The sequence below is a fragment of the Falco peregrinus genome, chromosome 4, assembly GCF_023634155.1.
Source record: "Falco peregrinus isolate bFalPer1 chromosome 4, bFalPer1.pri, whole genome shotgun sequence".
Lineage (NCBI taxonomy): Eukaryota > Metazoa > Chordata > Aves > Falconiformes > Falconidae > Falco > Falco peregrinus.
Window position 1 is genome coordinate 31,420,324 of NC_073724.1, and position 15,530 is coordinate 31,435,853.

General features: G+C 37.9%; 1 protein-coding gene across 4 annotated transcripts in view; it reads right to left on the reverse strand.

The window, feature by feature from the left end:
- Positions 1 to 1,387: 1,387 nt before the first annotated feature.
- The window catches only part of RPS6KA3 (ribosomal protein S6 kinase A3), an 80,369-nt gene continuing 66,226 nt past the window's right edge, over positions 1,388 to 15,530 (reverse strand). For all 4 annotated transcript variants that reach the window (XM_013294814.3, XM_005231908.4, XM_027778941.2 and 1 more), the window contains 6 exons: positions 14,038 to 14,196; positions 10,360 to 10,521; positions 10,090 to 10,166; positions 8,923 to 9,040; positions 6,680 to 6,820; positions 1,388 to 5,493 (listed from right to left, as the gene is read on the reverse strand). In XM_013294814.3, the coding sequence (XP_013150268.1) occupies positions 5,371 to 5,493; positions 6,680 to 6,820; positions 8,923 to 9,040; positions 10,090 to 10,166; positions 10,360 to 10,521; positions 14,038 to 14,196 (780 nt within the window). In that variant the 3' untranslated portion in view covers positions 1,388 to 5,370. The remainder of the gene's footprint in view (positions 5,494 to 6,679; positions 6,821 to 8,922; positions 9,041 to 10,089; positions 10,167 to 10,359; positions 10,522 to 14,037; positions 14,197 to 15,530) is intronic.

The following is a 15,530-nucleotide window of genomic DNA, read 5'->3' on the forward strand; positions in this document are numbered from 1 at the left end:
CACCGCCTCTCGGCCGCGCCGCCTCCGCGCGTGCGCCCCGCGCCCCGCCGCCAGCCCGGCCGCTCCCGGCGGCGCAGCCGGGACACGCCTCAATGGGCGCCGCGGTGGGCGGGCGCCGCGCGATTGGCCGGGACTCGGAGCCGGGCGGGGAGCGGGACCAATCAGGGGCTCCAGGAGGCGGTGGGCGGCTCCAGCGGCGGCGCCGGGCGGGCTCCGCGGGGCGCAGCGGGGACACGCAGCGGCCTGACACGGCGCACCGAGCCGCCGCCGCGGCGCTCGGCTGTGCTTTGGTTTGGTGTTGTGTTCACGGCACCGACCCCGACGAACGGTGCCCACCCCCGCCGCCGCCGCTCGCTCCCGCGGGCGGCCCATGCGTCGGACGTTAAGGGGACGGAGGGGGCCTGGCCCCAGCGCGCCCACCCGCCGGGGGAGCCTCGCCGCTCCGGGGAGGGCAGGCGCAGTCACGAACGGGAGCGTACGCGCTGGGAAAGCGAAGTACGGCGGGAGGGCACCGCCGCCCCCCCATCCCCCCTGTTCCTCCTTCCCAGAGCTGCTCCAGGCTTACACAGAGCCGCTTTACTCGGAAATCCACGTTACGATGTTGTTAGGCGGGCAGGAGGAAGGCTGGGGCGGGCACGGGGCGGCAGCGACACAGGGTGTGAATGTCCCCGCAAACCACGCACCCCCCGCGCCGCTGTGCTGGGTCCGGCCTCGTACCAAACCTCTCGTGTCCCCTGACAGGTTTCTTCTGGTTCGCTGCAAGACTCCGGTTACATTCCTCATATACTCCCTGTCGCACCTATGGCAATTTGATGTAGGCTGCGCACACTTCACAAAATCTTCCAATTTTTCCCGGCTGCAAAGCTAAAAAGAATTACGCTGCAAGCTTCCAAGTCGTGTGAGCTGCTGAAACACACGGACGTTTTTTTTGATGGAGTACTTATGCATATATCCTAATGTTTCAGATGTTTAGAGGCATATTTGATAATTAAGGAACCGTTATTTTCAATGTCCTGAGCCATACAGGCATTGCGAGTCTCACTGAGCAGCGCCCCCCCCTCCCCCCCCCTTTTTAAGTTGTACTTGGGTCAGCTGGAGTTTTTGCAGGGTATTGAAATACCAGGTTGCACTTTGGTGATGCTGTGTCATGCATGGGGTCTGTACCATCCCCTGAATACCAGCTTTTTCCTTTGGCTCCCTCTTTATCTTACTGATTGTGATCTGACTAAATATGCTGTAATAGAATGACATTTTAACTGACAAACACTTATTAAAAACTCTTTTCTGCTTGGAAACGCGCATGGTATGCTGCAAATGTAGTTCAGTGTTAGTGATGAACATACAACTTCTATAACTGGGCAGAACAAATGACTAATCAAAAAAGCACTTTAAGATGTTTGAAAGTTTATTCATAGTAGAAATTTCAGTTTCTTTTGAAGACTACAAAACCTGCCATTAGACAGGAGTACAAGCAATGATATCTTTCCAGAACTGTTCATTGTTACATCCGCAACAGTTCTAATTACACATTAATAGCATGATTGGAACATTTCCTAGATCAGACTTTGAATAAAACGATCATTTAAAGTATTCAGTACAATTTTTCTTTTTCTAAACTAGCATTTCAGTTCTATGACAGCAGTGCCAAGCATCTAACAGATGCCGTTGTAATGGTCTAGAACCAGGTACGATACCACCGATTTCCTGGAACAGTACCTTAGACTCACTTACATGCCATGCTGAGAAAACTAGTATAAAGTATGATTGTATAGAATTGTAGAAAAATATTTTATCTGTGATTTTGTCATTTTTTAAAAACGTTTTAAGTAGATTTTCCCCCCCGCCCCAACTAGGTTGCAAAATAATTACATCCCTCATAAGTACACCTTCCCTTTGATTAGGTCAAGAGTATCAAGATAAAGCTAATCATTTACATCATTTTCATAAGTGAAAATTCATCTATTAACCATTGCTGCTTACTAAGGACCAGCATACTTTGAATCCTTTCCTTCCAATAATAGAAAAGCACAGCTTTAGTTGGTACACAACATTTACAAAAGCAAAACACACGCAAAAAAATCCCAGACACGTAAATCTATTTTCTTAGGCCCTTGACTCTTTAGAAAAAAGTTTTAAATATTCTCTTGAAAAACTCCTTCTAAGTTTCAATACAATGTTATAGTGATTATGAATAAGGAACTTTGCCCTTACTGGATATAGATGGCATTTAACGAGTATTGCAACTACACTCTTCCCTTTGTTCTCTCATGCTCTCACACACAGTAAGTGGTAATTTCACACTGAAAAAAATAAACCATGACCTCCATATAGAAAATTCACCTGTATCTGCAGTTCTCCTTTTTCATCCTCTATGACTCTGTATGCTAGAGTTGCTTGCTGTGCTTTGCAGAACGAGAAGCAGTCCAGCAATGAAATTACACGATGTGTCATGCATACTCACATTCTAATAGAAAGATGCTGAGATTCAAAGAAGCATTATGTGGATTTCTTTATAGCTTCTAAAAACCGCAGCTACAAAAACATAAACGTGAAAGTTGTGAACATGGATCCAAAACAGGAGGTAAGGTATGTAAACCCATGTAAGTTTAGCCTGTAACATACACCTCCTGAACAGGGGGGCCTTTACACCTTTGTTTAGAAAGTAACTTAAAAATACAGTGGATCTAGACTTCAACACATTTGAGTCTGCATGTGCTAAATGGCCCTGTTTTAATAGCATTTAAAATGTTCATCCTGCGCTGCTGTACATGTGACGTAGTAGCAACATCTGTGAAGTCTAGACTAAATTAACAGCTTACTTGAGAGTGCAGATACATAAAATGCAGGAGTGAACTTTGCTTTACTATTTGGCTAATGACCAGTGAGCTTGAGGGCCACAAAACATGGCTAAGCTAAGACTACTGAAAACTACTTTTTATTATTTTAACAGGGATATCGCCAACAGCGAGGCAGCTTAACACTTCCTCCTTTTGGTCTCCTCGCCAGGTACCTGTGTCTACACGCTTGAGAACACAGGAGAAATTCCTTCCTGAAATGAAATGCTATTACTGACACACTAGCAAGTACTGCTATCCCATTATTTCAACACTATCAGTTTTAAATCTTGTGTGTTGATTAGATATGACAATCTTCTGATTAACACACTTAAAAGCCACTCCAGCAGGTATGGTTTCTAGATTTTGGTAAGCCTGACTTACACTGACTCACAGAGCTGAAAATACATTTTCTGAAAGGTAAGGTTTTACTCAATTCCTCTGGAACTGCAGACACTGTCAAAGAAAAATTAAAATAGCCTTTTTGTGCCTCTACTTAAAGATGTTTGCTGAAGGAAGGGTAGATGCATCTGTACAGCTAAAGGGAACATCAATGCTAGAGCACCAAGTAAGGGAAAAATGCTAACTGCTTGAAAGAGCTGTGCATTCAAATTTCTAAGATGTATGGCAGTTTAAAAATCCCTGTTCATTAAACCAATTCTGTAACAGTTATATGATGGATTAAATATTTAACTGATTTTTAAGGGCAATAGAAGCGTGATCCTTTGCAAGTTTAACAAAGGAAGCCACCCAAGGAACTCTGAAAAATTTGGGGCAGAAGGAATGCTCTCACATGCATTTACAGCAAATTTGCAGTGTCATAAAGATGATTCTCCCTTTCACAAACCACTGATGATTTTAGGGAAATTAGCAAATTAATCACCGCAAAAGAAATTTAATACCATTAGATCAAGAAAATGTCTTCTTATGCAAAACATGAAATTGCACCTTTTAGTTTTTAAATTGTATTGTTCACATAGAGCTGTTCACCCAGCCAATAGCCATTTTCATATCTGGAATGAGCTGATGTAGCATATAATTTCGGTGGAGTGGGACACTTACTGAATCCAAACACATTCCAGTCCACTTCCTCATGTGGACAATTTGATGTTTCAAGATTAGCCATCAAGATGTGCCTGTAATTACTTAGGACACCAAGAGGCCAAGAGTATTAAAAGTTTATATTGGTATTTAAAATGAGTCTTTCACCAGACTTGTTTCCATCTGGAGAAATGTGAGAACACTCACTCTGCACAGCTTCGTCTTACCTGACTGAGAAAGTATTATTTTCATGGTAAATTATGACCCTGTTCTAACCCCTGACAGGTCTGGATGACTCTTATCTCATTTTGCTTTGGACGTCAGTTAAAGTTATCAGAAAGTAACTGACAGAACATTAGATCCATCAGTTTTGTAACCACAATGAATGCAGTTTAAACCTACTTTTTGCAGGCTGCTGCTTATTAGTGGTCAATATGTTTTGCTTTATCTTCAATGTTGCCTTTCTTCTATAATGCCAACAATTCACTGAACAAATCCTTTACAGCTTAAACAAAAGTCACAGAATAGAGATAAAATATTAACAATGGATTATAAGAATAAACAATATAGAAATGTCCTCTATTAGAAAGTATTTAGCAATGATTCCTGAGTCCAGAGATTAAATGGGAGAGAAAAAAAAGGGCATGGCAGGGGAACAAGAGTGAGATATGGGGCAAGTTATCTTTTCTCTGGGTTATATTACCTACTGTATACATAGTATGGTGAGAGATCCACTGTTTAAATTTTGAATACTATAAACAGTATCCTGATTTTCATAACATGACATGCAGCGTCAAAAACATGGAAATGTAGAAAAGACATAGGCAAGGAGAAATACATAGTCATAGTATTACATTCAATAGCTGTTTAACAGTCAGGCTTCTTTTAGAGCTGTCCAACAATATCAATTAATCCAGGTGAACTGTTTAATCAGACTTAATTGTCAGAATGATTAATAATATCTAAGTAAAACAAGGCATGTATACATTAAAGAAAACAGCACAGAAATGTACTGCTTGTGAACTGTTTACAAAAACGTACAAAATGTTGGATGGCACAAAGTATATAGTGCTAATATAAACAGATTGTTTAAGCTAAGTGCTTAACATAAACTGTCCATCTCTACCTGTAACAAAGAATATTTTAGGGGGACAAAAAATATTCCTTATAAAAATAATGCTATGTGGTGCAGAGTGCTTTATTCAGTGTATTTTTGACAGAGGTGGCATTCGTAACTCTTCTGGTTTATTCAATCGCGAACATGATCATTTTCATTGTGTTTCCACTTGTCACTCCATTTGAAGCTCCAGTAAGATCAGTAACTTGCCGTCAACAGTTTAAAGCGAGAATAGATGAAAGCAGTAGCAGCAGCAGCATTATAGGTACCAGCTGGGACAGAGTGTGCTTGCAGGTATCTGTCAGATATGTGCTACCTGTCGCCATGATTTGTGCTATCATCTTATACCATGGTACCAAATACCTGGTTGAGGTCACTTCACAGGGCTGTTGAGGTAATTTTTTTTATACCTCTCCTCTGAGCAAGAGTAGAACGGCCGACTGGCTCCAAAACTGGTGACTGATTACGATTCAAAGCAGAGTAAGTAGCTGCCATTGCACCCTGTGGGGCAGAGGGGAAAAAAACCCAAGAAGAGCATGTTGTGACTGATGCACACGCTAGAGATCACACAGCGCTAAGCACCAGAGATTGTGAACGACTTTTAGCTTCCAGTCTACTTTCATCTACAAAACAGAAACATAACACTGCATTACTCAAACACCAGCAGTGTCAGGAGTGAGCGATTTTTAGAGTAACAAATAGTTTTCAGATGAATCTAAAGCAATTTTACCTTGCTTAAAAAGCCAAACCCAGAAGGTGTAAGATAGATTGCTAAATTAAGTTCTCTCTCCATGCGTTGTGAGTTAGTTGGGCAATGAAATCCCATCAGTAGGCTGTCTCTGTTTATCACTTATATAACCATTTCTGTTTTCAACAAAACATTTAAAAATCGCCCACATTATTCAGCACATGGAGATTAAAAAAAAAAAAAAGTTAGGAAGTTGTGAGCTGTGGGATTAGAACTTCCCCCTCTTTCTACTTGTGTTTTTGAATGCTAGAAATTTCTAATAGCTGACTCAGAGTATTAATTATATGCTTCAGATCCCTTTTATGTTGCACAACAGACATTCTTGGATGTAGGACTGAAGGCAGGGTGGAATACAGAGAAGTAGAGTTCAATTATTTTTGATTTCTCTCTGCTTGTTCAAAGTGAAAAAGTTTATCAAGGTCAAAACCAGACTGTGTTTCAAACAGTGCAGAACAGTACAATACCATATTAATTAACACTGCCTTTCTTACTTCTTTTAAACTTACACTGTGATCATGAATATACTATTTTCTTTTAGTCATAGACAATTAACCTCCTCTGAAACTGTAAAATTAGCCAAACTAATTTTCAGCTCCCCTATAGTCACCTGACAACATTTTTCAGTATCAGAAAAATGATTTCTTCTATACTGGTTTCTTAAGGCAGTTAAGCCTCTCAGTGTAAGTCAGTCCACTAAACTTCAAACCTAATAAAATAGAAGTATTTTTCAAATGTATTAAATTTATTCTCCACGAGTGGGTTCTTCTGAAATCCTGTTACATATTACAAGTTCACTTTATAGCTTAGGGAAGCTCCCAGTCACAACGACTTTTAAATAGTATTTAGAGGAAACACATGCTACCATAACTTCTTTTTTAAAAAATCCTTTTGTTTACGCTGGTTTTGGCTAAACAGCAAGCTGAACAAAGACCTGCTTACCTTCACTAAGTGGGGAGCATCCTGCCTGTTCAGCTGGTATTGAGGCAACTGGTCACAGTGAACTATCCAGGGGTGACTAAGAACTTGGGCTGCAGTCAACCTTTGATGGGGGTCAACATGAAGCATTTTTGAAACAAGGTCCTGTCAATAATATACGAAGAGTCAATACAGATAGCAGTAAAACTTCAGCTTTAAAATGGATTATAGTTCAAAACTGCAGATTTTAGCAGTATAAAAATATGTTCATAATGTCAGTTTGAAACAGCTGAAAAGCTACCCAGCAATGCTAACACAGATGTTTGATAACACAACAGGTAGGTATCCAATTAAGTGAGATGAAATACAGAAACATAAAAAATATGCACGTTGGGCTAGAGTAGAGGCCCCACTATGCCAATATTTTACAATGACAAATAGCAGATATGTAGGAAATGAGTACTGGAAAAGGAACAATTAAGAAAACCGAAATGATCCTTCCCTTTGCATGACTTCCTCGGGTCTAAATCTTTCAGCAATTGTGCAGGCTGAAGGCCGAATTTTAGTTCTCGCGCTGGCCATGTACGTACCCTTAGTGTTCTTTACTTCATCCCCTCTGAACTCATTTTGCTGCTTATAATTTTGTTTCCCTCCCCTTCTCAAACACCTTTCACTGTTGTTTCACAATTAAGTTGTGAACCACATGAATAGATGTTTGTTTTTTAACTTCTGCAGAATATATTAATTGAAGGATCCCTGATTTTACTAATAAAATTGTCATATGAGGAAAAAAAGGAATTAGTCTTTCCTCCTTTGTACCATCAGTGAAATGGTACCTTTCATCTGTCACGTCAGTCAACTCTGCTGAGATGAAACACGATATTCTATTTACTGTCCTTACAGCGAAGCGGCTCTTGACATCCGACCAGATTTTCACCTTTGTTCTAGTACACCCTTTTCTACCACCCTTTCTATTCTATATTATCTTTTTCAAATTATGCTAGCAAGAACTGCTTACACCAAAATGTTGAAAACAAATTTATACAGCAGCATATTTTATACATGTCTTCAGATGACAGTCAGTAAGGGTAAAACCCAAATAACATTTCTACATTAAGCCGTTACCTGTGGAGAAACATATTTAGTTGACTACAACTAGATTTAAGGTAAGTTACCTGAGCAATACTGGACATTTTCATATAAAACATTCTTTGTTTTGTAATTCAAATTCAGAATTTGAATATAAAGATGTTACTAAAAAGGAATCAAAGTTTTTTTCATAACTAATAGGCTTTTGATTCATAGTAGCCTCCCAAATACAACTGAACAGAATAGCACTGAAGGAAAAAAAAGCTGATGATACCACATTAGTGTAAACATGTTATTCTAACAGGTTGATTTGCCAATCAAATGAACGATGTGATTTGTGGGAAAATGGATGAGTTATGAGAACAGCACATTAAAAAGCACATCACAAATCAATTGGCAAGAAAAGCACACGTAAATGATTTTTTAGGAAAACAGCACTTCACTGTAGCTGCACAGAAGAAGCATAAAGGGTACTGCACACTCAAGTTTGGAGTCTATTTGCTGTAAAAAATGTACTTTTCAAACAACAAAAAAAGCATGTAAAATTTTTACTTTGTACAAATGCAGTAAAAAAGTATACTGCTTCAGTGGTTTTTTGTTTCTTAAGTGATACGACACCCTTAAGGCCCAAAAGCTCTTAAAGTCCTTAAAAGAATAAACTGCTTAAATCCTAATGAAAGAGTATGAGATACACTGTCTTTGGGTCAGTTCTTCAGAGTTACCCAACAGAAAAATGTGAAAACCTTTTTTTTTTTTAGCCTGAATCAGTGGAGCATATGGTAATTATCCTAATAGTCTAAATCAGGATAATGAAAATATCTCTATCATTTTTGGATGTCATGCTTCCATATGAAGTTTTATTACAGCATTTCTCATCATGGATGACCGTGCATGTGTGTGAATATTGATAAAATAATAACTATCCTTGGAAATATAGTGTAACTACTACAGTATAATGCACAGCTAATTTTTCTTCCTACATGCAAGTGACTGTTGAAATGTGGAAAGATCCTAAATGGGAAACAAACTTCTAGGCGCATAAAGGATCAGATCAGTACTTTAAAATAACAATGAGCGGAACTTACCCAATGATATACAATATAACATATACATTATAAGCAACATGTTACATTGCAATCCATTTCTTATCCTCCAAAGGACAAAGCAAATATACTTGCCTTAGCTGTATCTGAAACGGTATTCCAATAACCACCGCTGAGAGAGAACTTTCCACTACCTATTCGGGCCAAAATCTCCTCTGGGGTATCATCAGGACCATTTGCAAAAGGAGTGTAGCTATTTGACCAAACAATTTCAATGTTAATAACTTCCATAACCTGGACCTCAATAGTTATTATAAATCTGATTGCAGTATCTAGCAAGTTCAAAATAATTATAAGCAACAGATAGTCAAAAAGTTGTAGAAAGAAATTATTCCTAACACATGAAAATGCATGGCACTGACTACAGATCTGTTATTACTGTATGTATTCCCTCTATATCAGGTCTGGAAACCAGATTTTTCCTACAGCAGTCGAAGTACTGGTGGTTCCCAACTTACACAAAGTATTCCTTAAGCCTTTGTATTTTATTGAAGTTATAAAACAAGCTGTTGTAAATTTAAATGTGAAGGCTTTATGGTGAATCTGAGAAAGAAGAAATGCTCTTTTGATACTAGAAGAAGGTGCAGCAATTTTCGTTGCTTCAGTTTAAGAATTCTTGCTGCTACCAAATATCCACCAAAAAAAAATATTAAAAATGAAATATGTTTATCATTTATTTTAAAATGCCAAAGTGGCAATCTGAATAATGCAGCACAAAAAGATAATCTATTTGGCAGGTGAAATAGCAACTATATTTTGAACTTGCAGAACTATAGCTGAATTTATTATTCGTCATCTTTTATACAATTAATTTATGTTGCAAATATAAATGCATTTTTATTGCACTTATTATATACTAACTGCATCACTTCAAACTATCCACTGGCTGAATTTTGCACACAATCATGCTTCAATGCATTGCAATTATATTTGCAACATGTATGCTGCAGGACATACATGCTGCTTAATCAGCTAGTTTTCACATTTCAATTCTTACTCCTAAATCACCGTAAAGCAGAAATTAAACACCTAAAATAGAGGGGACATAAGAAACCAAGAATTTTTCACATCAGTCCTTGCAAACTTGGATTCTATTGAAGAGAAACCATATTCTAGCCCCACTGAAGCCAAAGCAGAGCCTCATCAGTGCCTCCATAAAAACATCTTCAACAGTGGGCCTATCTTTATTATTTTGTTTATATTGGCTTGCTATTCTACAAAGTAAACTAAAATTACTCTTACCCAGTAAGCATCGTATAAAGTAGAACGCCAAGGCTCCATATGTCACATGCAGCATCATAACCTTGTCTCTTTAAAACCTGGGGGAAACAAATATTTTTTCTGCAAAAAAAATACGCTTAGAAATGCTTTGGTTACACCACAAAAATAGAGAGGTCTCAAATTTTTAGTGCATACAAAGTGATTTCACTTGTTACACAAGAATGAAACAAATAACTAGCAAAAAAATCCCATCAGAATAAATCAAGCCATATAAGCTATCCTGGTATTTACCTCTGGTGCAACAAAATTTGCTGTGTAACACGGAGTCATCAGAAGACCATTTTCTGCTCGCAGTTGTTTTGCAAAGCCAAAATCACAAATTCGAATTGATTCTGGATTACCAGATTCGTCAACATAAAGAATATTGCTGGGCTTCAGGTCTCTATGAACAACCTAAAAATTTAAACCAAAACACAAAATACAGTAAGCTAAATATATGAGAAGCTTTATATTATAAAGCTTTCATATATATATATATATATATATATATAAATTCTGCTACTAAATTTCAGATCTCCCATCAGCAATCAGTTTCCAGATTTCCAGCTTCTAACATCAGCTGCAGTATTCTGATGCTCAGTGGTGTCTATAGAGTACTACAATTCTGCTAAGAAACTCTAGCCATAAAGCCTGCTCCACACATCCCACTCCCCCCACTTCGTTTGTACAGATGGTTCCAGATGTCTTGTTCCAACGGGCATATATATCTATTTCCTATTTTAACATGGATACCTACAAGGCTCTGTAAATCAGAACCCTTTGGCTAGTAACACCTTTTTGAGTCATGGATGTCCCTAGGTGCTGATGGGCCACCATGCTAAGTAACCACAAATTAGTTACTGCTGGAGTAACTGTTTATATTCTGTTCTCTTCATTCAAATAATCTGAACTAACCTCAGTGCAAACATTTAAGGTCTGATTAAGGAGGAATTTTAATACAGTCCTGCCAAAAAATAACAAAATATCAGAGGTATTCTCCTAATGGACTGGCATGCCAAAAAAAAGCCTGTACTGGTTCCCAAGTGGCTGTTTTGTAGGGGCTTCAGAAGTAAAATGCTTGACAAAAACTGTAGAAGCTGCCAACGTTCAGGCAAAATGAATCTGATCTTACTTCAAGCTATGTTGTAAAACAAGCCTTAATAAAACCTGGAATGCACATGGACAGTCTTCGAAATCAGATTACCTGTTACATTTTCTTCACAAGACAAATTAGCCTAAAGCCTCTAGAGCCTTTGCTCTCTCTAAAGAAAAGGGTATATACTGCTGTAACACAGAAGAGTGGATCTAAATGTCTTCTGTTAAATATTTAAAGAGACCTGCTATGAAGGCCTTTATCCTCCTGATTGTCCTATGTATTTGACAAGTATTAAACATAGCTTTTCATAGTTAAATTTGAACGGAAGAAATTGTGGTGAAATATTTCAAGAAGGCAACCACATCAGAACAAGAAGATACCCCAAAACTCCTGCAAGCAAGTGATGTGCAGAATTAGAAGCTCTACGCACTCTCCCAGAAAGCGAGCAGCATTTCAGGAAGGCGAGTAATACAAGACCGAGCAGCAAAAGACTGCAGAGGTCTGCGGATTGTAGAGCCACTTAACACAGTAAGTGTATTTAGTACAGGCTTTTTCAGCATGCAAATATTTTTCAATTCCCAGAGTTAGCAAAACAAATACTTAAAATTCTGGAAATAAGAACCTTGTAAGCTGAAATATACAAACGATATTAAAGAATATGAGTCGGAACAGTAGATGTTAAGGGGAACATCCTGGCTTCAGATGTCAGTTTCTGAGAGAACTGGCTCCTGACAGCCCTCATTTTTTAGTCTTTTGATAGATTAGAATTCTTTTTCTCTAAGTAATGTATGAAACAACCTTTACTGCTCCAGGAGGCAGAAGAAAAAACCCACAGTTTTATTCTATTTGATAGTGTGGTTTTTTTTTTTTTTAAATAGATCTTGAAAGGGGTAGAAAGGAAAAGATGACCAATAGAAGCAGCAAAGAGCTGGGGATTTGGCAGACTGTTTCAAGAACAGTCTTGAGCTGTATTTTTTTTTTGGAAGAAGGGGAAGCAATTCTCAAGTGGGAGGAAGTGTAACAGTCCAGTTCAAATCCAAATGCCAGTTCCCAAGCAATCAGAATATTTATGTCAAAGGTCAGATAAAACACCTTCCTGTATTAAGCTGTTTTCCCAAAGGTGAATTTTAAAAAGATAGCAGATTGTTTTAGATTACACTGATATTTTACACAGAAATAACATTTTATTTTAGAGCAACAGAGGAGAACAAAACAATATGCAGAATCTTTCAGTTCTTTATTTCTCAACATCATATTTTTGATTAGCAGTCTCAATCATCTACCAGCTTGCAGAATTATTCTGCTCCAGCATGACACGATACCTCTTGTTTATCCTTTTTATGATGTCTATTGTGTTGACCCTTACTTGTTTTATGCTAGCCTTAATACTTTTAGAATGGTTTGGGTGAGAATTGGAAGTATTGCTTTACTCTGAAGAGAAGGATTTAATTCCTTGCATATCTAATTTTTCAACTCAAAAGTATCCTATGAATTTCTACGAGGAAACTCCTTCTGGGAGAGGTTGTGGAGACTACACACAGATTGAGTCTGTCAAACCAGTTATTACCTAATACCATATTCATATGAGCTCCTCCAGTGTCCGTAGGAGCTACAAAAGTAAAATCCACCAAAGACAAGAACTCTTCCAGACAAAAACTAGACTGTTGAAGTGCTCACTATTTACATATATGCCATCTTTCCTGGTGAAGCGTACTTAACACAAGATGACTCAAAAATTTCCAAAAGTAAAGGTTCCAAACACTGTGTGATCTAATGCAAGTTAAAATGCCAATACTTACAGACATCTACAGTAAAGAAACACAAGGCCCCTAAAATCCCTTAACTGAAGCAAGGATACTGGGCCTTTTTTTGGCCCCATGTGGTAAGAGTGAACCAAGTTATGATTTGTGATATTCTATTCTTTATATTTCCACACAGAATGTATTGAGGTTTTTTCATAATTCCCATGGATGCTGCTGGCCAAGGATTCTAGTCCTGTGCACGCAGGCTCAAAAAAACCCACACACGTAAGCAAGTGACTGAAGAAAATGATGAATCACAGAATAAGATACACCAGATAACTTTGATCATAATTTTTCTGAAATAGCAGCTCCCAAAAATGGCAATGCGTAAGGAATTGTTATTTGTTTCTTAAGATAATTTTAGTGCTGTATGTTCCAAAGCATCTTTTCTTGGGTAACAATATTAGGTGTTAGCAGCGTGACTTTTTCCTTGCACCCTTACTTTCTGCTTTTTCTCAAAGCACCCTTTTTCTTGTTTACTTAAAAATGCAACATGACTTGTCATTCTTGCCATGCAACTGTCACGCTGGCCTTGTCTATCTTTGAACTGCTTCCTTTGTCTCCAAATTTGCGCTAATTCTCTTTCTCCTAACAGTCCACTACAACTTCCTGACCCTATGATGCAGAGGTTACAAGTCATACATCATGCTCTTTAAAACCAAGAAGTAGAAGAAGTTTTAAGTGTGGTAGGTGGAAAATAAACTTCCAGGGTCTGTCACAGGATGGGGTTGGAATTACAACTTCTTGACTTACTTCCTCTCAAATCCTCTCTATTAGTCATTATCTGCACGTTCCACAGAACTCCTGACAGACTGCATGAAGGACACCAGAAACATTTGCATCATCTCCATTATCTGGACATCTACACAGCTGATGAGGAGGAATGTTTTGATTGCAACACAAATTCCTGCTTCAATGAAATTATTCACAAAAAATTAACTACCACACAGAAGAACATATCAAAATACGAGTTTATACTTCCGAAAGAGAATGTTAACATCTATAAGCATTTTTTCTGAGATGAAAACTTACCCCTTGTGCATGAAGATATTCAACTGTTTTTGTTATTGTGAACAGAACAGCACTAGCTTCTCGTTCTGAGAAAAATTTTTGCCTAAGAATTTTATCCAGAAGTTCTCCTCCTTTCATAAGTTCTGTTACTACGTATACATATTTTCCATCATCATACACCTGCAAAAAGTACATAAAGATGTAAACTTCAAAATATTTATTCTCTGCTGTCTTGCTTTGAAATGCAAAGAGGTAGTGCAGATGGGTCCATAAGATGTTTTCTTCAATTGTTTTTCCCATATTTCTCACCCCATACACTAACCTGCAGTTTTCCCCCCCACAGTTTTACTGAAACAAATTAAACTAGACATGGGAGAAATTAAGTAGTAGTAATAATGGAAACTAGTCTAATTAAGGCAAAACAAGAGCTAATTCTAGAAGCGATTACCGCACCAAATTACAAATATGAACAGAGATCATTCCAACTGAACAGTCAGAGAAAAAAAAACCCAAGGAAAAAACCCCTAAAATTCACCTCAAATAGCCTCTGGGAAACACTGAAGTTAATACATACAAAGCTGCTGTGATAAAAGCCTACAACTTATACAGTACTCTGCACATAAAGCCCATAAAAAAGTCTAAAAGTTTTTGAAAATGCATATTTTAGCCTTTAGTTCTAGTTATAAAAATGGCTTAGTTTTTGCAAGGCTTCTTATCTTCCAGGCAATGATAGTTGAGAATTATGTATACCGTCACCAGGGGGCACTACAGACTGAACTAAACCGAAACATGTTTTAAGGTCTATTAAGCACTTAAATTTCAGTTGAACTTTCTTGGGAGCTTTAACTTAACCCAGAAAGTCGTTTCTGCTTTAACGAAACCTTTCACAGACTGTTCCCTATTTTTATTTCAACCTATTTTTTATGGTGATGTTGGAATCGTTCTCTTCAGTAATAAATGTGAAATAAAAACTAACTTGCGTTTAAGTAGAAATAATTGTCCGAGTTGTAGTAAAATGAAGTTAGGAATAGATATCAGGTAAATTAAAAAAAAGTTTTAATCCCAATTTCCTTGTCTTAAGCTACCCGGAAAATACAAGCCACTAAAGTTCTAAGCTTCGAAATTTCTGTGCTCTTAACTATACTAAAAGGATTTATTTTCTCACCAAATTAAAAAAAAAAAAGTGAGAGTGTTAAAGACAATTCTACAGCCTTTACAAGCTTATGATCTTAAGGAGAGGAAGACATGATGGGTTTATATGTTCTCATTTTCTCAGCAATTTTCCCCCCCGAAATATAAATTACTGATAATCTGAATGTACTTGTATTAAGACTTCAAATATTACACAGTATTAATAAGCAGAATTATCTAATTCTAGATAGTAAAATGGCATTTTAGATTGTTTTGTCCAATAGGCATGCTCCCTCTAACCCTGATAGTAACATGAGGAAAATACTAATTTCATTTAACATGACAGAGCACACACATCTCAAATACTGCAGGGAGCATTCAAG